This window comes from Hoplias malabaricus, chromosome 10 (assembly GCF_029633855.1).
Source record: "Hoplias malabaricus isolate fHopMal1 chromosome 10, fHopMal1.hap1, whole genome shotgun sequence".
In the NCBI taxonomy this organism is placed as follows: domain Eukaryota; kingdom Metazoa; phylum Chordata; class Actinopteri; order Characiformes; family Erythrinidae; genus Hoplias; species Hoplias malabaricus.
Genome location: NC_089809.1, coordinates 37,283,913 through 37,307,931, shown reverse-complemented (window position 1 = coordinate 37,307,931; position 24,019 = coordinate 37,283,913). Strand labels below are relative to the sequence as shown.

General features: G+C 38.9%; 2 protein-coding genes and 3 non-coding genes across 5 annotated transcripts; all 5 read right to left on the bottom strand.

Moving 5' to 3' along the window:
- Positions 1–18: 18 nt before the first annotated feature.
- cfap418 (cilia and flagella associated protein 418) lies at positions 19–7,258 on the bottom strand. Its single transcript, XM_066684149.1, has 6 exons — positions 7,087–7,258; positions 5,905–6,010; positions 4,651–4,709; positions 4,099–4,164; positions 3,658–3,753; positions 19–510 (listed from the first exon to the last, which is right to left on the bottom strand). The coding sequence occupies exons 1-6, from the start codon at positions 7,227–7,229 to the stop codon at positions 351–353; spliced, it is 630 nt and encodes a 209-aa protein (XP_066540246.1). The 5' UTR covers positions 7,230–7,258; the 3' UTR covers positions 19–350.
- A 568-nt stretch (positions 7,259–7,826) lies between these two features.
- On the bottom strand, positions 7,827–7,908 carry trnas-aga (transfer RNA serine (anticodon AGA)). Its single transcript has one exon. It is a non-coding gene; the product is annotated as a tRNA-Ser (tRNA).
- An 835-nt stretch (positions 7,909–8,743) lies between these two features.
- trnas-aga (transfer RNA serine (anticodon AGA)) lies at positions 8,744–8,825 on the bottom strand. The gene has a single exon. It is a non-coding gene; the product is annotated as a tRNA-Ser (tRNA).
- A 4,906-nt stretch (positions 8,826–13,731) lies between these two features.
- Positions 13,732–13,803, bottom strand: trnae-cuc (transfer RNA glutamic acid (anticodon CUC)). Its single transcript has one exon. It is a non-coding gene; the product is annotated as a tRNA-Glu (tRNA).
- Positions 13,804–14,529: 726 nt separating this feature from the next.
- LOC136708816 (uncharacterized) lies at positions 14,530–18,278 on the bottom strand. The gene is made up of 5 exons (XM_066683648.1): positions 18,123–18,278; positions 16,602–16,717; positions 15,937–16,171; positions 15,664–15,767; positions 14,530–15,262 (listed from the first exon to the last, which is right to left on the bottom strand). Exons 1-5 carry the CDS (start codon positions 18,160–18,162, stop codon positions 15,131–15,133), a joined length of 627 nt encoding a protein of 208 aa, XP_066539745.1. The 5' UTR covers positions 18,163–18,278; the 3' UTR covers positions 14,530–15,130.
- Positions 18,279–24,019: the final 5,741 nt, after the last annotated feature.

Sequence of the window (24,019 nt, the reverse complement as noted above, 5' to 3'; positions counted from 1 at the left end):
GTCATGTTGTTAAACGGAAAGGGAACAAAAAAGCTGTTCAGTTATTCCGCTTGGTGAAAATGATGGTCTAAAACCTTCAATATGTCAGAAGCTCTTTCCATACTTTGAGGCTACCTGAATGCACTTCTAGAGTTATTTTCAGAAGAATTCATTAAACGGTGCAGGTCAGGTTGGACCAAGAACTGTTTTGAGAACCACTGGTTCTGGACCATAAATACATCTCGAAAGCAGACTGGGAGATAATTGAAAATGGCCAGCATCTTCTCTAAAGCAACGAGCCCATTGCTAACTCTATCCCTTCAGAAAAGAGCAAAACTAAGCTGTTGGTTGCAGCGTGGTCCATGAGATCATCAGGCTTTGTGTTGGCCACAAACCCACTTGAGCTGCGGCGTGTGCCTCAGTTCAGAGAGCGTGATGGCCGAGTGCCAGCTGCACTGACATGCATAGGCCCGTGCACCTTGCCGCCGTTTTAGCTTGGCTCTCAGCTTGTTACGGTCTGGCATGTTGTTTCTACAAGACAAAAACCAAAGAACATGCAACATGAGGACCTTTCTTCTGTAATTCTGTCTGGTCTCGAATTAGTAATATTTTAGATTTAATGCCGATATCAGAAGCCAGCCCAAAGTATACACTATACATCATCAGACAAATGTTTGGGATAACTAAATTCTTTAGTGTAAAACATACTTGTTTAATGATTTTAAAACTAATAAACTAATACGAGAAGTCAAATGTTTAATATGAACAAACTGTTATAAAAGATTAAGAATCAATTTAAAGGAACACCATTTACTTATTTTTATCTTAAAATTACAGCTTCAAAATCGTTGTCATGCTTCAGTAAACTGACCTGTAATAGGGAGCATATAGTATCTGCTGTTACTTCTCTGGGCTCAGCTGTGCAGAAACTACACTATAACTTTTTGAGGATTATAGTGCTTTAAAAATTAATTCCATTTGTGGGAGCCCTTGGAGAATAAGGGTTCTTTCACATGACGTGGCTTTGTGCTGGCGAGGCCATTGTTTTTCTAAGGAGAGATCGGGGATGCTTCACTCTGCCACTGTGCAGTTTTTGCAGCCTTGTGCTCAAAGTTCAACCTTGCCCTTTCTGAAGCACAGCCAATGAGATGGACTGAAGTGTATGATGTAACGCAAGCATGGCCGCTGGTTGACAGATACTGTAGATATGGATAAGAAGCTCATTCTAACTGTTTCCCAGCACCCAGAGCTCTAACACCACTTTAAAGGTACATCCCAACATAGTGAGGAAAAACACAGCATACCGACTTGTCAGCAGCGAGCAGGTTCGCACTCACATAACAATTTCACATTTACGAGGCCACTACACACATAAACTTAGCCAGTTAGCAAAAATTACAGGAACTGTCAATTTTTCTGACAGCAACATATTTTACAAACAGCAGTGCATCAGAAAACAATAATAATTAGCTTAAAATTAAATATAGTAGTAAAAATTAAAATATATTTATTAAACCTGCTTAAAAAATGCACTCTGATGACACAAAAACCCCTCATAGCCAAGCGAAAGCAAGGCGGCGACATGTACATTTCTCAGAACGCTTGTCATGTAAAAGCCCCTTAAAACCCAAATTTTGCCTGGTGTACCCTTAAAATTCACTTCCAGAATGCCTCTTTATAGAAAAGTTAAAGCCTCAAGTTGGATATCTTACCAACAGACTATTTTAAATAACTCCATATCCTTTTTTATTGATCGAAAAGATAACAAGTAAGAGCATGTGTTAGTTTAACAGAAGCTGGGCTAAATAAAAAATATGTTAAAGGCAGTGTTTCTGACTGGTTCTATACACAAATATATATACACAGGTGCTGGTCATAAAAGTAGAATATCATGATAAAGTTGATTTATTTCAGTAATTCCATTCAAAAACTGAAACTTGTATATTATACTCATTACACACAGACTGATATATTTCAAATGTTTTTTTCTTTTAATTTGATGATAACTGATAACTAATGAAAACTCCAGATTCAGTATCTCAGAAAATTAGAATATTTTGAAAAGATTCAATATTGAAGACACCTGGTGCCACATTCTAATCAGCTAATTAACTAAAACACCTGAAAAGGCCTTTAAATGGTCTCTCAGTCTAGTTCTGCTACACAATCATGGGGAAGACTGCTGACTTGACAGTTGTCCAAAAGACACCTTACACAAGCAGAGCAAGACACAAAAGGTCATTGCTAAAGAGGCTGGCAGTTCAGAGCTCTGTGTCCAAGCGCATTAATAGAGAGGCAAAGGGAAGGAAAAGATGTGGTAGAAAAAAAGTGTACAAACAATAGAGATAACCGCACCCTGGAGTGGATTGTGAAACAAAACCCATTCAAAAATGTGGGGGAGATTCACAAAGACTGAACTGCAGCTGGAGTCAGTGCTTCAAGAACCACCACGCACAGACGTATGCAAGACGTGGGTTTCAGCTGTCGCACTCCTTGTGTGAAGCCACTCTTGAACAAGAGACAGTGTCAGAAACGTCTCGCTTCCAAACAGGACTGGACTGCTGGAAATCAAGGTCCCAGAGTCTGGAGGAAGAGAGGAGAGGCACAGAATTCATGTTGCTTGAGGTCCAGTGTAAAGTTTCCACAGTCAGTGATGGTTTGGGGTGCCATGTCATCTGCTGGTGTTGGTCCACTGTGTTTTCTGAGGTCCAAGGTCAATGCAGCTGTCTACCAGGAAGTTTCAGAGCACTTCATGCTTCCTGCTGCTGACCAACTTTATGGAGATGCAGATTTCATTTTCCAACAGGACTTGGCACCTGCACACAGTGCCAAAGCTACCAGTACCTGGTTTAAGGACCATGGTTTCACTGTTCTTAATTGGTCAGCAAACTCACCTGCCCTTAACCCCATAGAAAATCTATGGGGTATTGTGAAGAGGAAGATGCAATACGCTAGACCCAACAATGCAGAAAAGCTGAAGGCCACTATCAGAGCAACCTGGGCTCTTATGACACCTGATCACAGACTGATCGACATGCCACACCGCATTGCTGCAATAATTCAGGCAAAAGGAGCCCCAACTAAGTATCGAGTGCTGTACATGCTCATACTTTTCATGTCCATACTTTTCAGTTTTTTTTTATATTGGTCTTAGGTAATATTCTAATTTTCTAATGACCAGCACCTGTATTCATATATTTACTGATTAAATGTGCTATAACTTAAGAGCAGTAGTAGTGGCTTAGATGTAGGCGGTGATACACAGAACTGCACAAATAAACAATATAAATAGATGGTGAGAATGAGTCACGGTGTGTTTGATGGCAAAACCAGAGCATTCAGACTCAAAGCCAGAGATAAGGAAATGATGTAGTCTTGTGGAAAAATTATTCTGCACTTCTCTGTTCAAAAGCATTTCTCCAGCCTATCACTGCAGATTTATCTTACCTTTGTTTCCTAGACCTTGTGAAATGTGAATGAATGTCTTGCCTTTGCCTCCTGACAGGAAACCGAACAAAACGTTCTGAATGTCTCAAAGCAGATGTGATGATACATTTATCTTTGACTAGTTCAGTTTCCCTCTCATTTTTCTTGTCAAATAGTTGCTACAGATTTCCAGTCTAACCATGGCCGCCCTTTCCTGACTAAGATGTATAATCCAGTGTTACATTTACATACCTGAAGAAGAGATAATCACAGGAAGAGTCCCATTCGTGATCATCAAACATGGCTACACGAAAGTCACAAGATGTACATCTTAGTTGGTCACATGCCCTATGAGAAAACATGAACAAAAATATACAGTACAGTATCAATGGTCTATTAATTAGGTTTTTCCCACTTCATTTGCCTTAAAATTTACAGAGTTCAGCCTCAGAAGCTGGTTGTATTATCCTTTACTCACACTCCTAGTAATGGCAAACACATTTGGTGCTGTTGAGGTTTGAGCTTTGGGATGAAGAGACTCTCCACAGCTTAAGTCCATTTGTAGGGAAACCTGATGTGTGTTAACTGTGACTTTATCTAGGACTAAGCAAACAGCCCTAAGTGTGTCATAATTTAGTTAGTCTACGTTAATTAATCTGAGCTCTGAGTGTTGCCTAAATGATTGATGCTCACCTTTGTGTGACACTTGTCCCAACACCAACTGGTATTGAGCTCCCACCCAGAAACACAGGGCCGCATCTGTTCATAAATGACAGAAGCAAAATTAACATTTAAAGCTATATATAAGCTCAACAATTCAAATTAAACTATTAATTAGGATAAATAACACTGAGTGTTTGAGTGCTGTCTCCTTTTTCAGAAGACAGTGCTGTCACTTTGAATCACTATCTGTGTGAACACACAGTGACTTGCTGAAGACTGAACTTCAGTTTGAAAAAGCTACCTCATACAGCTGATAAAACTTGTGTCTACACCCAATTAATTTAACCCTAGGATTCATCAATTAATGCTTTGCACAATTTCTGTTGCAGGTGTTACTATTTGATTTTTTTTACTTCTCTATTTTTAATAATGGCTTTACAAGTCGTACATTTAAATGTTTCAGTGAGACTGGCCTGGTTAGAGTACTGGCCTGGAAGACACTACCACAAGGCCAAAAGCAACACAATGGCCAATGTCTTGAATCTTAAATTTTAATTAAGTAAACCATTTCAAAACACTTACTTCTTTGAACCTTTTTGAGGAGAGGAGCTCTGAGCACAGCCCTTCACTGCTGCTGTAATCTGTAAACATGGGTTTATCCTTGTTAACTCTACTGCACATATGGAAGCTGTATATATTAAAATTGAATCTCCACAGCAATTTTCTAACAGTGTATAGCCTTAAAGGCTAAGCACCAGCTCTGTGAAAGTGTCAAACAAATAAATACAGTGGAGTTTGAGTTCCTAACTAGTGTTTATTGATCGTCAGAAAACATGTTATTTCTTACTAATTGAAGGAATAAGGTTTAAAAGACCGTTGCCCCCCCACGGTGTTCGGAAACTCTAATAGGCGTCTTGCCTGTGACGTAGATGGTGGACAACACTCTAGAAGCTGCACTTAATTTAATGCAAAATGACGAAAAAGTGTGTTGTTTTTGGCTGCAATCATTCAATGTACAGTGGGACATCTGTGAACAAACGGCCCAAAGATCCCAAAATATCCAGAAAATGGACTAAATTTGTCCACTTTAAACGGGCACTTTGGAAAGGACCATCCGCTCACTCCGTTATCTGTAGCTCATTTCACTGGCGCTTTTCCAACAATATGGGCATGTAAGGACACCAACGAAAGGTGTTGAAGAGCCTCTGTAACATGGAGGTAAACAGGGTAAGGACACTCACTTCGCCTGTTTTAGTTGGTGTTAGTTAACGTTAGCTTGACTCGCTAAACTCGGTGGCTCAGATTATACTCGGCTACGTAGCTGCATTACGGAGGTTTATAGTGTCGGATGAATTCGAGTTCGACTTCGATCACATTTACAAGAATAACGGTACCTCTACATTTGAGTTTAGCTTATTGCTAGGCTATTGTCATGAATAATGTTGGTTATTTAGCTAGATACTGTCATAACAGTCGGTCATAACGGTGTTTTACCGCGGCGTTGTTCGGCTGTTGTCCACCAGTGACGTCACGGTTGCGTTCAAGAATTTCCGTAGTGAGCTCGGGTTTTTCCGTCAATTTTTAAAAAATGTCAGTTTTAAAGCAAATTAAGCTGCTATTTTCATTTTAATTCATACTTATATCTGTCAGTAACTACAATAATGTCAAATATTCATGGAGGTCCATTAAGTGGTGCTTAGCCTTTAGCTGAAGAGAAGACACTGTTATGGCACTAAAATAATTCCTTTGGTTACAGAAAATATGTTGAATGTGGAGGATTCAGTGAACGTTTGAACATGGTGTAACTTGCCAGCTTTATAACCTTCACCTACTCACGTCTGAAGTAACAGTCAGGTCTCCATCATCATACTCATCATCAAGTATTTCCTGAAGCACAGCATCAATATCATGGTCTTCTCCAGCTTCTTGCTGATTTACTTTGCTGGCAATAAATCAACAACATTTAGCTTTAACGGTTTACTGCAGAGCGTCTATGAAATCAAGACAGAAATGTTCTTAAAATCTTTATATATTTAAAAATAATTATAAGAATCGTCTGAGAAAGGGCTCTTTAAAAAAAAAGTCTGATCAACAAACTTTTAATCTGAATAATGACTTGTGAGTAATTTCTCAGATTATTCTTATTATTACAAACAGTGGTCACACCCATTTAGGGGACCCAATATATGGAGGATAAACTGGTTCATTCAGGAACAGCAAAATGTTTAATTTCAGTTTGATCTATAGAGGGTTAGAGGTTTTTTTTCGGAGTACACTCATATCTATTCTTTCAGCTCCACTGACCATAGAGCTACACTTTTATTATACAACAAATAAAATTGTTGTCTGTCCATCTGTTGCTCTGCATACTTTGTGAGCCCTTACACCATATTCTTCAATAATCAGGAGCAGGTATGATTTGGGTGATGGGTCATTCTCAGCGCTGCAATGACACGGATGTGGTGGTGGCTTGGTGTGATGTGCTGGTATAAGTGGATCAGACACAGCAGTGCTGTTGGAGTTTTTAAACAGCGTCCACTCACACCTACCTCCTTGCAGATGTCAAGTCAGAGACATTAGACTAGTCTTTCATCAGTGGTGACTGGAGGCTGGATATTTTGGTTGGTGAACTATTCTCAGTTCAGCAGCGACACCTATGGGTTTAATGCTCCAGCAGCACGGCTATGCCTCAGTCACTGGTATCAACGCAACACACACGAACTCTAAACCTAACCAACCACAACCTGTGCTGCAGTGGTTTTGTGGTGGTGCTGGCCACAAAAAATAGCGTTAAAGGGGAATAACCAAGTATTTTGGCAGCACATAGTCTGTATTTGTAGAACTACAAAGTGTATCAATATGGAAAGTGGAGCTGATAAAAGTAGTCTGACTTATTTGGCCCGGTAGTGTATAATTGCCTGTTAATAACGCTCAAGTGCCGATAACGTGGTGTGGTTACGCCTTTAGCCCAGCAGCAGCAGCCCGAACAGCCGAGCACTGCACAGTTCGAACGGTTACCTGTTGGTGGAGTTATTATCCCTCCGCGGTCTCAAACGGTCTTGATTTACTTTTAAATCACACGGAGGCCGAGCTAAGGCTGAAGTATCGCCACAAAACTTCGCCTCCACCTCGTCCAGTAAATCATCCAAAGCATCCGCCATGATTGGGCCGTGTTTCAGTTCTCCACTGTGTCCCCTTCACTACGTTTAAGGGGGGAAAGTACAATCTTGAGCCTAGCTCAGTGCGGAACAGTTGTCTATTAATATGACGATAATAAAGTGCTAAGTTGGATAGTTAAGAGAATAAGGTGCCGTTATTTTCTGTAAAAGACGCAGTATTGTGGCTGGGTGTGTTATTAACTTTCGTGTTCTTCGGTCACTTCAAGACACGTAGTAGAGGGAGTAGGGGGCGAGTCGAGGGAGGTTAAGGGGATTACTAGAGCCCGGGAAAGGTGCTGTCACCATAGAAACCTATTAGCGACATTAACGATATCAGGTTATAATCACACAGTACACAAAACACTATCACAAAACAAGAGTGTGAGCGAAAAGTAGATGCCGAAGAGTTTAAAAGGATTCGTTTGGAATGATACCGCTGAACTTTATTGTTTACAGTTTACAATATTTTAAATGAAAAATATAAAACGTGATTGGTCGTATAACCCTAGATTTCCTATTATTTTCTAACCGCACGTGAAGTAAGTGTTGTACTATTAATTGTTAACGCAGATTGTATCTCACTGCGCTGCAAAAATTATCCGTTGTCGGCAGGATTCGAACCTGCGCGGGGAGACCCCAATGGATTTCTAGTCCATCGCCTTAACCACTCGGCCACGACAACCCTGAAAGACGACCAGCCCGAATCTCATGTGTGCGGAGGATAATACTAATTACATTTAACAGACGCCCTTGTCCTGAGCAGTTTTCAGATTCTACGTACCCTTACCACCCTGTTTAGAGAATACATACTCACTAGTACTGATAATGACAGTCTAATAACACCGAACTGAGGTCCTGCTAGACACAGGAGTCAATGCTGAAAACGAATAAAACAAAAAGTGCAACACCAACAACAATAATTGCTAAAACCTGGGAAAGAGAAATACAGCGGTCCAATTCAAGACTTATCACTGTACATTAGTGAACATCCTGCAAGTATAACACCTTAAGTGCTCTGCAGCTGTTTATAAATATATATATATAATATACATTTTTTCATTTTTTTTTTTTTACATTTTTTTTCATATGCACCTCATTTTTTCTGTGTTTATTGTTTATTCTTAAGCCAAAAAAAGAGGGAGAAAATTAGTGGAGAGTCAGTTGTCAAAAAATGGCCACATTTTGGCTCACAGAGTTTAAATTTTTATATTATTTAAAGGGATTAAAATATTTGAATATTTTTAATAAGTTTGTTTTATTGCTAAACGTTCATTGCCTTTTAAAGGGGTGTAATTGCATTATTATGTTTCTATATTATAATTATATCAGTGGTGTTTAAACGGTCCTTATAGTATCGTTTCTTACAATTAACCACTGAACAACATTTCGGCCACTGTTTATCTGTCGATACAATATTTTTTAGCTCTGGAAAGTGACCCCTGTAGTACTCAGATACTGTCTGGAAGGATGACTGAACCGTAGCAAGTTGTAACTGCTTCACTGTGGAAAAGGAAATCCGTTGTCGGCAGGATTCGAACCTGCGCGGGGAGACCCCAATGGATTTCTAGTCCATCGCCTTAACCACTCGGCCACGACAACCCTGAAACTCTGCTATACAAGAGCGTCATGTGACAGTCATGTGACCCCCAAAAACAATCATGTTACACATTGAAGGGTTTCTGAATGTAGGCTGCGTCCGAAAACCTATTCTTACACTGTGCGTAGTAGATTTGACCCAGTACTTAAAGTACCCAGCCGTTTAAGAAGTAACGAAGTATAGTAAAGAAGTGTATTTTCTCAAGTGTGAAAGTGTCCACATATCCACGGCTAAACGGCTAGAGTTGGGGCTTGTTCCGCTTTCGACAAACGAGGACCAATACTACTACAACGACCTGCTTGTGCTTGGTGGTGTGAGGTGTATGAACTGCATTTTTAAAATACAAACGCCTCATTTCGTATCAAAACAGCTGTTCCCTGACCGGGAATCGAACCCGGGCCGCGGCGGTGAGAGCGCCGAATCCTAACCACTAGACATACCAATGAGTGATTTTGTCTGATGCCACTTTAACGTTGCTGACACAAATTGTTGAGCAAACACACATGCGTTTGACTTTGGGGGCCTAAGCCCAGCTAACAGTGAATGTTCCCACCACTTTGGCTAACGTTATTTAAAGGTTCTCCTAATGTTAGAAGCTAACGTTTTTACAGTAACGTCAATGGAACGTTCCATAAACGTTATTAGACATCGATTTCAGTTCTCCGTGTTAGTCTGAAACGTTCCATGTGAACGTTACATGAACGTTCTTTTAATATTTTCTTACGTACCTGTTTTACATCAATGTTTGAGATAAGGTGCACATTGAAAGATGTGGATCCATTGATTATGTTCAACTACATACATTTTTTGTCTCGTTTAAAAATCTGTAGAGAGATGGAGTGGCATCTAATATTTTGGTGTGGTGTGTTTGGTCCAAAACTAATTGTAAAACATCAACACCTAACCATTACCCTCACAATTTTGTACTTGGCTGAGTGCAAGTATTTCTACAGCCATGTTCTATCCTACCGTATTAAGCTTTATGATCCTATCCTATCGTATTAATTAATGATAATTATTTTTTTATTATTTTATTAATATTTTATTAATAATTAATTATTTAATTCATTTTGGTAAACTCCATGTTTGGGAGCCATTAAATAATATGTAGTGTCTTTACCCGTCCAAATTTAGCTTAGACAAGTAGGTCATCATGTTGGATGACTTTACATATTATACAGCAGAATTAGCTAGAATTAATTATTATTAATGAATTATGCTCATTGACCCGCCGTAGGTTCTTGGCTCTGAAATTGAAGCTGAACTAGAAGGAATAATTCCGTACAAGAGAAGTGCACACACAAATAACCAAGGATTGTTTTTATCACACACTGGTTTATTAATAATAATATCAAATAATGAATATTGATTATACATTCATATAATAAATGGATTACAGTGATACATGAGGGAACAGGGAAATTAATATATGGGGGAATTCCTCTATGATTATTACCCTAAATTCTAGAAAGGCTATTGTTGATCCCAGCAAGCATTCAGCACCATCCTCCTGAGCAACGAACAAAACGAAACCATGTGACCTTACATATCCCTGGAGATACTGGAGACTGGAGATAGCTGGGATCATGTCGCTGACAAGCTTTGCTTTCCGGCGTGGGCTTGTAGCGTTGCAGTCGCAGGCGTTCCTTTTCTCCTCCTTTTCAGACACGGCGACCCCTCCGTTGGAGCTGGTGGTGTTCTGAAGTTCTCTGTGGGAATTCTCCATCATCGCTGATCTGCCGCCTTGTGAGAGACACATCCATGCAGGTCTCACCTGGGCCTCATCTCAGAAGGTCATTCTGAGGGTGCGTGTGGCCTTCTTCGTCGCTGGTCCGGAAGTTTTTGTTATCACTTTGAAGGTCTGAGGTCTCCTTCATGTTCTGAGTCAAACTACAGCTTTTCTTAAACTATGGTTTTCTACAAGAGATAAAACGTAAATAGAACTTCTGTTATATCTGGACCACGCTTGAGAGGCCCAAGACTATTTAAGAAAGCCATGAGAGTCTGACGCCTGCAGAGGGCTGGAGAGTCATTTCAAACCCGAGTCATTTTCCTCTTTAGCCTTGAAAAAGCTAAAAGAGAAAAAGTGTGAAGCGAAGTGAAGGTGTGGGGAAAGAAGCCTCTCTCATTTGGCGCCACTGGGCTTTTTAACCAGAATTTAGAAAACCCGCCTTGAAGACCCGATTGGAGCCTCTCTTGCTCCTGATTGGCTGTTTCGTATACCTTGGTAGTGACATCGCATAAAATGTATGACCCTTGACAAGACAAAGGCTTGAAGACCATCCCTTTTTGAATGAATGTCCCAGGATTCTGAATCATCCTTTTGCAATATAAAAGGTTAGATGTTAACACAAAGTAATATCATTAAGACAACCATGTTTTACATAATTATTAACCAACTACACTCATAGTATGTGGCTACCTTGGTTCTACATAAGTTCATATAAAAAAAAGAAATGACTTTAAACACATGTAAATTAATCCCACCCATTTTGATTTTCCAAATGGAATTAATTTCAAACAGTTGTGCCCCTAGGAAACTTGTTGTTTTAAACCAATGGGAATTAAGGTTTAATTCTATAGTTTGAGAAGCTCTTCATTAAGCAGTTTTTATACAGAGCATAAACTGATCCTCAGGAGTGTCTCCCAAAAGATTCTTCTCTTGACCCTGTGTGGCCTTGAGTCTTAAAAAAGGATTTAATTGAGTTGGTGTAAAATCCGTCAGTGTTTGTTATGGTTTTTAATACGTCAAGTTTTAGGGCCATGGCTTTGAAAAAAAAAAACTTGATTTCGAGATTAAAGTCAGAATTCTGAGAATATTCTCAAAATAAATCTGAGAAAAAATCTCATAATAATTCTGAGAATATTCTCGGAATAAATCTGAGAAAAAATCTCGGAATAAATCTGAGAAAAAATCTCGGAATAATTCGAGAAAAAAATCTCAGAATAAATCTGAGAAAAATCTCTCGGAATAATTCTGAGAATATTCTCTGAATAATTCTGTGAAAAAATCTCGGAATAAATCTGAGAAAAAATCTTGGAATAATTCGAGAAAAAAATCTCAGAATAAATCTGAGAAAAATCTCTCGGAATAATTCTGAGAATATTCTCTGAATAATTCTGAGAAAAAATCTCGGAATAAATCTGAGAAAAAATCTTGGAATAATTCGAGAAAAAATCTCGGAATAATTTTGAGAATATTCTCGGAATAATTCTGAGAAAAAATCACGGAATAAATCTGAGAAAAAATCTCGGAATAATTCTGAGAATATTCTCTGAATAATTCTGAGAAAAAATCTCGGAATAAATCTGAGAAAAAATCTCGGAATAATTCGAGAAAAAATCTCAGAATAAATCTGAGAAAAAAATCTCGGAATAATTCTGAGAAAAAATCTCGGAATAATTTTGAGAATATTCTCGGAATAATTCTGAGAAAAAATCACGGAATAAATCTGAGAAAAAATCTCGGAATAATTCTGAGAAAAAATCTCGGAATAATTCTGAGAATATTCTCTGAATAATTCTGAGAAAAAATCTCGGAATAAATCTGAGAAAAAATCTCGGAATAATTCGAGAAAAAATCTCGGAATAAATCTGAGAAAAAAATCTCGGAATAATTCTGAGAAAAAATCTCGGAATAATTCGCTGCGTATAATGGGACAGACACAGTGTAACTGTGAAATTCAGTGTGTTGATTAAGTCATACTATGGTATAGATTTCAGGAATAAACTCTCAGTTCCCCTCCACATCAGGACCACAGTGTGATTAGTGTTTAAACCCTGAATCGGTGCACGAACCCATGGCATGTAGTTTCACATGATACAATTAATGATCACGAAAATGATGGATGCAGAGCGAGTAGAACTCGGGCGCCCTCGAGGCTCCATCGCGTTACGGCTCGGACTCGTGCAATAAACTAAAGCCTTATCCATCGCAGTCAGGGGCTGCACTGACGGAGTCGTCATGTGAATGCGTTTAATAAATAATTCTGTTCACTTCACTGACTGTTTCTTTCACCACTCACTGTCTGTCTACATATTATAATAATTAATAACCCAAACAGAGTTTCTCTACATATTCTGATTATATTCTCGAAATTATTCAGACCGTTTTTACTCAATTATTACGAGATTTTTCCTCAGAATTATTCCGAGAATATTCTCAGAATTCTGACTTTAATCTCGGAATCTTTTATTTTTTTTTTTTTCAACGCCGTGGCCCTAAAACTCCATCGTATTTTAGAAACACGGGCTAATCCCAAATGTCTTCTCTCTGCTCCCTATGTAGGGCACTATGTAGATAACAAAAGGGGATAAAAATTAAACACCCAAGTTAAAATTTCTAAGTCGATCAGAGTCATTTGAATTAACCCATTACATTCACGAGTCGTTTTCTAAAATGTAGTGCACTATGTAATCAGTTTTGAGAGGTTTGTCTTTGCCAATACTTTTCGCTCGGACATTAGCACGTGTGTGATATTTAGGTTGAGACCCCAATGGATTTCTAGTCCATCGCCTTAACCACTCCGCGACGACAACCTGAAAACCTACTGCACAAGAGCGTCATGTGACAGTCATGTGACCCCCAAAACAATCATGTTGCATATAGAAGGGTTTCTGAATGTAGGCTGCGTCCGAAATCAATTCTTACACTGTGCGTAGTAGATTTGACCCAGTACTTAAAGTACCCAGCCGTTAAAGAAGTAACGAAGTATAGTAAAGAAGTGTATTTTCTCAAGTGTGAAAGTGTCCACATATCCACGGCTAAACGGCTAGAGTTGGGGCTTGTTCCGCTTTCGACAAACGAGGACCAATACTACTACAACGACCTGCTTGTGCTTGGTGGTGTGAGGTGTATGAACTGCATTTTTAAAAATACAAACGCCCCATTTCGTATCAAAACAACTGTTCCCTGACCGGGAATCGAACCCGGGCCGCGGCGGTGAGAGCGCCGAATCCTAACCACTAGACCACCAGGGACCTGGAACCATAGCGGAGCCAGTCTTGTTTCTCAAATCAAAGTCAAATAACGGAACTCTGGTTTCCTCCTCGCGAGAATTTGTTGACAATAACTATCCATCCATCCATTATCTGTAACCGCTTATCCAATTTAGGGTCGCGGGGGGTCCAGAGCCTACCTGGAATCATTGGGCGCAAGGCGGGAACACACCCTGGAGGGGGCGCCAGTCCTTCACAGGGCAACACAGACACACACACATTCACACCTACGGACACTTTCGAGTCGCCAATCCACCTGCAACGTGTGTTTTTGGACTGTGGGAGGAAACCGGAGCACCCGGAGGAAACCCACGCAGACACAGGGAGAACACACCAACACCTCACAGACAGTCACCCGGAGGAAACCCACGCGGACACGGGGAGAACACACCAACTCCTCACAGACAGTCACCCGGAGGAAACCCACGCGGACACGGGGAGAACACACCAACTCCTCACAGACAGTCACCCGGAGCGTGACAATAACTATATATCTAATAAACATTTAACACATTGAAATGAGTCATTTTGTTTAATCCTACTTTAACGTTGTTGAGCAAACACATGCGTAGTGTTCACTGAGGTCTCATATATATATGTTATATATATATATATATAGTGTGTGTGTGTGTAATTTTCTGACAATATTTTAAAAATATTTATCATACCATTATTCATGAGTCATTCTTTAACATCACAAGTGTTTGAAAGGTTGTTTAATTAGGACGTTTCAAATATTTTAAAAGCAAGTATCATTGCTTTAACAGAGAACTTTTAACTGAAGTCGGTCTGACAACAGCTATCCTTCACAGTGATTAAGATTACATTCATTGAAACAATTCATAAAACAGCTACAGGTCTCAGAACAAAGCTACAATAAGCTGTATAAGTAATTGGGGTACACAACTGTACCCCAAAATAGCCTGTTTTGGGTTAGCTTAATCTGATCAAGCAGAATTGAAAAGCCTTGACAAAAAATCATTGTCCCATCCATCCGTCACCACCACAAACTTACAGAAAGACAGACGTGGGTGGGTTCAGCAAAAGCCCTTTCTTATTACATGTTGATAAAATGGCGTGGGCTTATAGTTTAACATTTGTTGAGAATGAAAAACTATTATCATTATCACCAGACACACCTTCAAGCTGCTTCCTAAACACAGTCCCAGTGATAGGAAGACATCCTCAGGCCTGGACATTGTCTCCTGACCTGTCCACAATGTACCATTGTTGGAGTACATCCATGCTGACCTTTAGTGCTTCTTCCACGTGTTCCTTAGCTTATGACCAGAATATGAGGTTTGTACAGTCACACATAACTCTGAGGTACAACGTTGGTTACAATTCCTTTTGACCCCAAGGTAACAATCAAGTGTTTCATCTTAGTTGCCTTTAGTCGAGCAGGTTTTGAATGGCTGTTTAGTGTATCCTTTAGACAGCGCTGTGGAGACAAATAAGTGTAACATTAGCAGACAATAATGTGAATTACATTGCCATTGGTAATAGGAGGTTGTTTGTTCTGTATAGCGCTCATTAGCATTAGGGCTCATTTTCTCCAATGATTATTCTACTTATATTTTTAATCATTGCTGCCCCCATGTGGGGTACCCTCTCTATGGAAGATAACATGGTTCTATCAGGAACTACAAAGCAGTTTTACATCATTTCCTAAGTTGTATTTGACAGAAAATCACTTTTATAAATATAATTTGCTACTTTTTGGTGGGGAAATGACTTAATGCTCCTTCCAGTACATGTGTTGGCTATTTTTAATTTGAATCTTTCTATATACTGAATGAGAAAGACAAAAGTAGAGTTAAAAATAAAACAAGAGTAACTTACATAGCTAAGAAAGTACATCAGCAGCGCCACTAACAGTAAAACAACGGCCAGCATCAAATACAATATCTCCTCTGCATAAATCCTTGCATCATCTTTGGGACACCCTAAGGATGACAACAAAAATAAGATAAGCACAGTACATCTTTTTAAACATTACTACACAACTACATTAAGCTAATTTTGCATATCAATTTTTATTTTCAGTTCACGGACATGATCCTACCACTCGAGACAGTTACATTTCAAGACAATGTGTTGCTTTTTAATGCTCACCATAGACGCTAAGGTGAATCTCTCTCTCTCTGTTCTGATGACCAAGAGGAGCAGAGAGAAAACAGAGGTATCTCCCAGCATCCTGTAGAGTCACATTGGTCAGGAGAAGGTCCTGTGAATCTCCCAGGATCTCCACATCCCGATTTAAACCCTTGTATCTTTCAATATTGCTATTATTTTCGGTCAGCCTCTTCATCACTAGGCCAGTTAACTTGCGAGAGGGAGCTGTATTGACCTGAGAAGGTAAAGTATTTAATCAGTTACTATGCCACATTAAAACCTTGTGTAACAGACATACAGTAGCCTACAGCAACAGTCCTGTATAACTGAGGCAATTTCAGATCAACTGGCTTGGGCTACAAATGCTAAGGACATCTACAGGTCCCACAGTACAGTTAGAGTTAAGATTGCCCCCATTTTTCATCTGAATCAAATGTGTCAATCTAGAAACAGAAGATGAATTAAATGAATGTTCTACTCCCAGTTAGTGGTGAAACATGATTATTAAAGATTGGACAAAGAAAAACTCAAAACTTGTTAAAAATAAATGAAAACCCATTAAAAACTATAATAAAACATATATATATATTAAAGCTTCTTAACCAGATCAATCTATTAAAGGCCCAGAGGGGAGGTAATGATGGTAATTATGGAGTCTAACGTACCTTGTACCATATGACATGCTTATACTGCACACCGGCTTCAGTCTCTGCCAAACAGTGCAGAAGTGTGTCTTCTCCACATGTGGACAGCACCTCATCCTCTTCAGCTGTGCTCAGAGCTGTTGAAAATAACCCAGACCTCAGTCACACACCACTCTGACTTAAACATCTACATGTCCAGGCTTCACACACATCAGTCTGAACATCTACACGTCCAGACTTCACACACATCACTCTGACTTAAACATCTACACGTCCAGACTTCACACACATCCCTCTAAACATCTAAATGTCCAGACTTCACACACATCACTCTGACTTAAACATCTAAACGTCCAGACTTCACACACATCCCTCTAAACATCTACACGTCCAGACTTCACACACATCCCTCTAAACATCTACATGTCCAGACTTCACACACATCCCTCTAAACATCTACACGTCCAGACTTCACACACATGACTCTGACTTAAACATCTAAACGTCCAGACTTCACACACATCACTCTGACTTAAACATCTAAACGTCCAGACTTCACACACATGACTCTGACTTAAACATCTAAATGTCCAGACTTCACACACATCACTCTGACTTAAACATCTAAACGTCCAGACTTCACACACATCACTCTGACTTAAACATCTAAACGTCCAGACTTCACACACATCACTCTGACTTAAACATCTAAACGTCCAGACTTCACACACATGACTCTGACTTAAACATCTAAACGTCCAGACTTCACACACATGACTCTGACTTAAACATCTAAACGTCCAGACTTCACACACATGACTCTGACTTAAACATCTAAACGTCCAGACTTCACACACATCACTCTGAACATCAACACGTCCAGACTTCACACACATCACTCTGACTTAAACATCTAAACGTCCAGACTTCACACACATCACTCTGACTTAAACATCTAAACGTCCAGACTTCACACACATCACTCTGACTTAAACATCTAAACGTCCAGACTTCACACACATGACTCTGACTTAAACATCTAAACGTCCAGACTTCACACAAATCACTCTGACTTAAACATCTACACGTCCAGACTTCACACACATCACTCTGACTTAAACATCTAAATGTCCAGACTTCACACACATCACTCTGAACATCTACACGTCCAGACTTCACACACATCACTCTGACTTAAACATCTAAACGTCCAGACTTCACACACATCACTCTGACTTAAACATCTAAACGTCCAGACTTCACACACATGACTCTGACTTAAACATCTAAACGTCCAGACTTCACACAAATCACTCTGACTTAAACATCTAAACGTCCAGACTTCACACACATGACTCTGACTTAAACATCTAAACGTCCAGACTTCACACACATGACTCTGACTTAAACATCTACACGTCCAGACTTCACACACATCACTCTGAACTGAACATCTCACACAGACCTAGCACACATCCGTAAGTACAGAACATTCACCATTACACACACACACTATAATGATCAGAAACACAGCATTCTTACCACAGAAGAATAGCAGACCAACTACTACTCCACACTGCATCGTCCTTTTTGGGTTTCATAGCCGCTGTGTTACTTTTTATCTAAAACCTGGGAAAGTCCGGTCCCCGCCCACGGAAATGAACTGAGAATCGATACTCGAGGAAACGAGTCATGAATCATGGAATTGATACATTTAGTTACGTTCCATAGAGCAGCACCGAGCAATGTATATCAACGCCTTCGCGATATTATTTATAAGCAGTGTTTCCCCTATCGGTAAGTTTCATTTAAGGTTTAAGCTGCTTTATCTTTTTTCAGACTGTGGGTAGCCCGTAGAATACTTTGAATATTAGCTTTGAATCTGAAGTTAGCTCTTGGCAGCTGTTGCATACATTTCTTAATGAAACTCGTCACGGTCCTCTGTCTTTAATATCGGGCGTATATTTAAAGTTGTTTAGGTGTGAAATCCGTCAGTGTTTGTTATAGTTTTAAAAACACGGGCTCATCCCAAATGCCATCTCCTTGCTCCCTATGTAGGGCACTATGTAGATAATAAAAGGGAGTACGAATTGAACACCCAAATTAAAATTTCTGAACTGTAGTGGACCCTTTGTTGTGGGAACCATGGTTAATTTCCCTAAGTAGTGCACTATGTAGTGAGTTTTGAGAGGTTTGTGTTTCCCTAACACCCTCCCCATTATTTGTGTATACAGTTTATAAATTAAATATATCTGCGTAACACACCATTTTGTTAAATCGTTTGTCTTGTTTGTAAACACCACTCGAGAGAGTAAAAGTCCCCTCAGACTTGGGGAAGTCCTAGGGAAATCCCAGCGCGTAACTGTTTTTCAGAGTTCAGGGAAGTATGGGGAGTTTTCGTTTAATTTAACCCGTATATGATTACATCAGCGTTATTCCAATGATTTGGTGACCTTTAGTAAACAACCGGAAGATAAACAGGAAGTAAATATACCCCACGAGGATAATTCAAGACTCCCTCGTCTCTGTGTTGATTTCTAGAATAATTAGTACCGCCAAAAAGGCCCTAAATAAACGTACCACATAAGATCCTAATTAATAATAAGCAGTTAGCCCCTAAAATTAAAACACCACATGATGATTTTATTAGATTTTAAGTAAATAATTTAAGAAAGTATTTTTATGAGACATTAAAACTGCATTATGTTAAAAAATGTTTGTTAAAACTGAAAATCATTATTGAAACGAGGAAAATATCTGCAAAAATTGATTCTGCCAGTTGATCCAAGTCAAAAATGTTGTTATTTAGATAAGTATGTAAGTGTAAATTACCCTGTGAAGGATCATGCTTTATGGTCATTATACAACAAAATTTGACCTCAGTGTTTAAACCATCCGTAATACCCAAAGCACACACACTGGTGATTAGGGGGCGGTGAACACACGGACCAGCAGGTAATTGTCGTCTGTGCCCGGGGAGTGTTTTGAGATATAGGTGTCATACTCAAGTGTAATTTAGTCATGGATTTTCCTGCAGTTTGTGGGGTTCGAGCTGGTGACCTTCCAGTCCCAAGCCTGCTTCTCTATCCATTAGGGTACAGCTGCTCATGCAGTAATTCATTTAATTCATTTAAACATTATTTGGTTATATGCATTTTTTAAAGAAATTATTTCATCGATATTTGATATTTGAACTTTTTCAGTTACAGATTTTTTGTTTTTTCAGTTTTGATGTTATCTTTTATAGATTCAGTTTTTTTTTTTCAGTTTCAGACTTAAAAGTGGCCCTTATTTCAAGTGCGGGGCGTTAACTACATCATATATTGTACCTGAAGGCATACCGTTTTAAAAGGGTTATGTTTAAATGAATAACTACTGCATAAACCTCAGACAAATTATATATATATATATATATATGCACATAAATGTAAGACTTAATAATAATAATATATGGAATTTCTAAAGCGCTTTTCAGTAACCCAAAGACGCTGTTTACAATCAGATGAACACGTAAAGGCAATCACATCCACAATCAAAGCATCACCTGTTGAGTGTTTCTGAGAGCACAGGCAATACTCCAAAAACAATTTTGTGACCTATATTTTTAAGAGAGCCCTTAGAAGTTACTTTCAAAGAGAACTGATCCACAGAATTGTGTAGAGATTTACTTTTGAGGACTTCATGTGTTAGTTTACACAGAACCAGGCTGACAGATCATTTACTTGTTATCTTGACATTCTTTGTAGTGCTGTCTACAGCAGTGCAGGAAGATACAGAGAATTATCGTTGTGCTGAGAGGCCATACAGGCTAACACATGGGCGAGCAAAGACGGACAGAGATTGTGAACAGATCTGGAGCATTGAGAACAATGTAAGTAAAGCAAACCCCACACTTTAAAAATTTTCTTGTAAATTTTACAGTAAAATACTGGCAGCAGAGTTCCCAGGCATTTACCGTATTTTACAGGAACACTACTGTATTTCAAATTTACAGCATATTACTGTATTTGAATAAAACTGTGATTTACAATGGTTACTGTAGCAGAGTTGCTGTAAATTTACAGCAATTTTTTACAATGTATGTAACAACAACGGAACCCATTTTGCAGCTCATTTAGCTCAATACCAAATTGCATCCTCTGCCCTGCGGTCCTCCACTTCAGTGATGTCAACAGCTCATTAACATACAGGACAGGGACTGAAGAGCTGAAGCTGTCAGTGAGGTCGCATAAATGTAGCTAGTGAGTAGCCCTTTGACGAGTAAAATGAGAAATGAGACATTCTTGCGGTTCTTGTATTTGCGCTGAAAAAAAGACCACCATCTGGCAAAAGAGCGCACCTTTCGGGACTGGGCTATAGAGCCATTTTAGAAAGTAATTTAGAAAACCATTTTCAGCAGGTTTACTCTGTTGAGTGTTTACATTCTATTTGAACCACTGCATTAAGCAAAGAACCATGTTCTAGGATGTATAATCCTTGCCTGGGATTAATAAGCATATTCATAGTGGTAGTTGGAGATACAAAAATGACTGAGAGCACAGATCAACCATAGAAATGTACGTTATTTACCTAATTCAGTGTTGTCTCTCTGACAGCCTATTGGACGGTTTTGGAACAACTCTGCCCAGTGTCACAGTCCTTGCCTTACTCTTGCTCCAGGTGGGATTGCTCTGGACAAGTGTGTCAACATCACTCTAACCGTTTTATGTATAAAGGTAAGTGATTTCTTTGCATTGGTCGTAATGGTTAAACATGTAATGGATGCACGGATTGAGTTCATATCTCTTCTCTTACTCTTAAAGGTGTATATGGCTGAATACAGAACACATTTCATTGGTAAGTGTGTGTGTATATATATATTTTAAAGGTTGTATGTAAAAGCTGGGGTTCCTTTGGCCAAATGACACACATTAATTTTGTTTCTTAACATTAAATATACAATATCTTCACCATCAATTAGGTCTGTGCAGATATTGACCTCATAACTAATAAAAAGAAATCAGGCCCAAGCATGTCAACTGTTGTAATAAGGAAGGCAGGGTAAGAGTATAAGAAGATCGTTGAAGTATATTCATCATATGGTTTCAATGGTGCAAAAGAACATGAAACAAGCCAAATAAGTTTAGGAAACATGCTGCGGACTGATGAAGTATTCTGGATCAGGAAATGTATTATTGGAGAACAAAAGTTACTGTGTTTCATCATATGAATAATTGTCCAGATGTGAAGCCTGGGATGTGTTTGTCATGTCTTGTGGCTGTTTTGACATTGGAAGAATGGGTGGCACAAAACCCAGCAAATTGTTGATGTAAATTCCAAATCTTTGGTCAAAAGACTGAAGCTGAAAAGCTTTAACAGGATTATTATCCAAAAATACCTCAAAATCCACCATGGACTCTCTGAAGAAACATAGACGGAAGCTTTTTGGAATGGCTCCCAGAACTAGGGTTTCTTCAAGAAACAATGAAAAAACATTACAATTATAGGCGATGAAAGACTTTAGACTAGGTACAAAACCTTTTGCAAGCAGTGATTTCTACCTAATAGGGTATAACAAAATTCTGAGTCTGTAAGTGTTCTGACGGGCGGCACAGTGGTGCAGCAGGTAGTGTCACAGTCACACAGCTCCAGGGACCTAGAGACTGTGGGTTCGATTCCTGCTCCGGGTGACTGTCTGTGAGGAGTTGGTGTGTTCTCCCTGTGTCTGCGTGGGTTTCCTCCGGGTGACTGTCTGTGAGGAGTTGGTGTGTTCTCCCTGTGTCTGCGTGGGTTTCCTCCGGGTGACTGTCTGTGAGGTGTTTGGTGTGTTCTCCCTGTGTCTGTGTGGGTTTCCTCCGGGTGCTCCAGTTTCTTCCCACAGTCCAAAAACACACGTTGGTAGGTGGATTGGCGACTCAAAAGTGTCTGTAGGTGTGTGTGTGTTGCCCTGTGAAGGACTGGCGCCCCCTCCAGTGTGTGTTCCTGCCTTGAATAAGTGTCCTGACGTTGCTGTAATTCTTTTTTTTATTTTTTTTAATAAGTAACTGTGTATTAGGGTTTTGTCGATAATATGTGCCATTTGGCCGAGACTGCCCAGATTTTCACATACAAACGTAAATAATAATATAAAAATATAGTCCAAGTCAGTTTTTTATCAATAATTTTGTTCTGTGATATTTCACTGTAGGTGAGGTAGCGGAGCCAAGTGGCAGAAATTACTACGGTAATCCTGAAATATCAAAAACAAATATTATTATTTAAAGTCGCTAGTTAAATGTATTTGCCTCAGGTTTGTATGGGAAATGTATCAAATTCAGAACAAATCATATAAAATATAAGCATTTAAATTTTATATGGAAATGTGTAACATTACATTTGGGGTGGGAGGTGATCTCCTTTTATTCTTTCTATTTTTGCATGCAGAAATGACATGTTTCTATTCAATGACTGTTTTCTATTCTTTTTCTATTTCTATTCAGGTTTGGTTGCAAGCCTTTTTCTTTTTCTGCTGACACTAGGACCACTAGGACTGGTTTACCTACGCTACAGATGTCATTGACAGCTCCCGGCATATATATGTATGAATATATGTGAATATATATATATGTAATTATAATATTATATATGTATATATAATATTATAAAGGTTATATAAATGAAATTTTATATATATATATATATATATAATGATAAATCTTAAAATAATTGTGCAGTTAAATATGTAGTTATAAGTACAAATGTGTGAAACTGTGGAAGCTTTACATATTTTACAATATAATGGTGTGTATTATGATTATAATTAGAGGTGGGAATTTACAGGCATTATTTAAAATTTGAATTGAATTTCTCTATAAAATAATTCTCAGTGCATTACATTGCAAGCATTCCACTATATATTCAAACACAGATGCCAACACTGACAGTGATTCCGGTTATGTTCTCTTTCATTCCCAGCCTTGGATGGCTGATATATTTTATGCTACTTGAAAAACTTCAGACTACAAACACATCCCTCTGTAGCTACAGCCTAATGCTGTATACACAGGGAGCATTAAATCAACAAAAATAAATCACAAAGCATTAAAAACTTATTTCCCACCCTTAAATATAACATAATATAATATTAATATAATATAATATAAATATAATATAATATAGTTTGTGGTTGTGAGTTCAAGTCCCGCTCAGAGTGACAAACATTAGTTTGGTGTGTTCTCTCTGTGTCCGCATGGGTTTCCTCCGGGTGCTCCGGTTTTCCTCCCACGGTCCAAAAACACACGTTGGTAGGTGGATTGGCGAATGAAAAGTGTCCATAGGTGTGAGTGAGTGAAAGTGTGTGTGTTTGTGTTTGTCACATCCTGCAAAACACTGGCAACCCCCCTTGCGCCCAGTGACTCCTGGTAGGCTCTGGACCCTTCGCGACCCTGAATTGGATAAGCAGTTACAAACAATGAATGAAT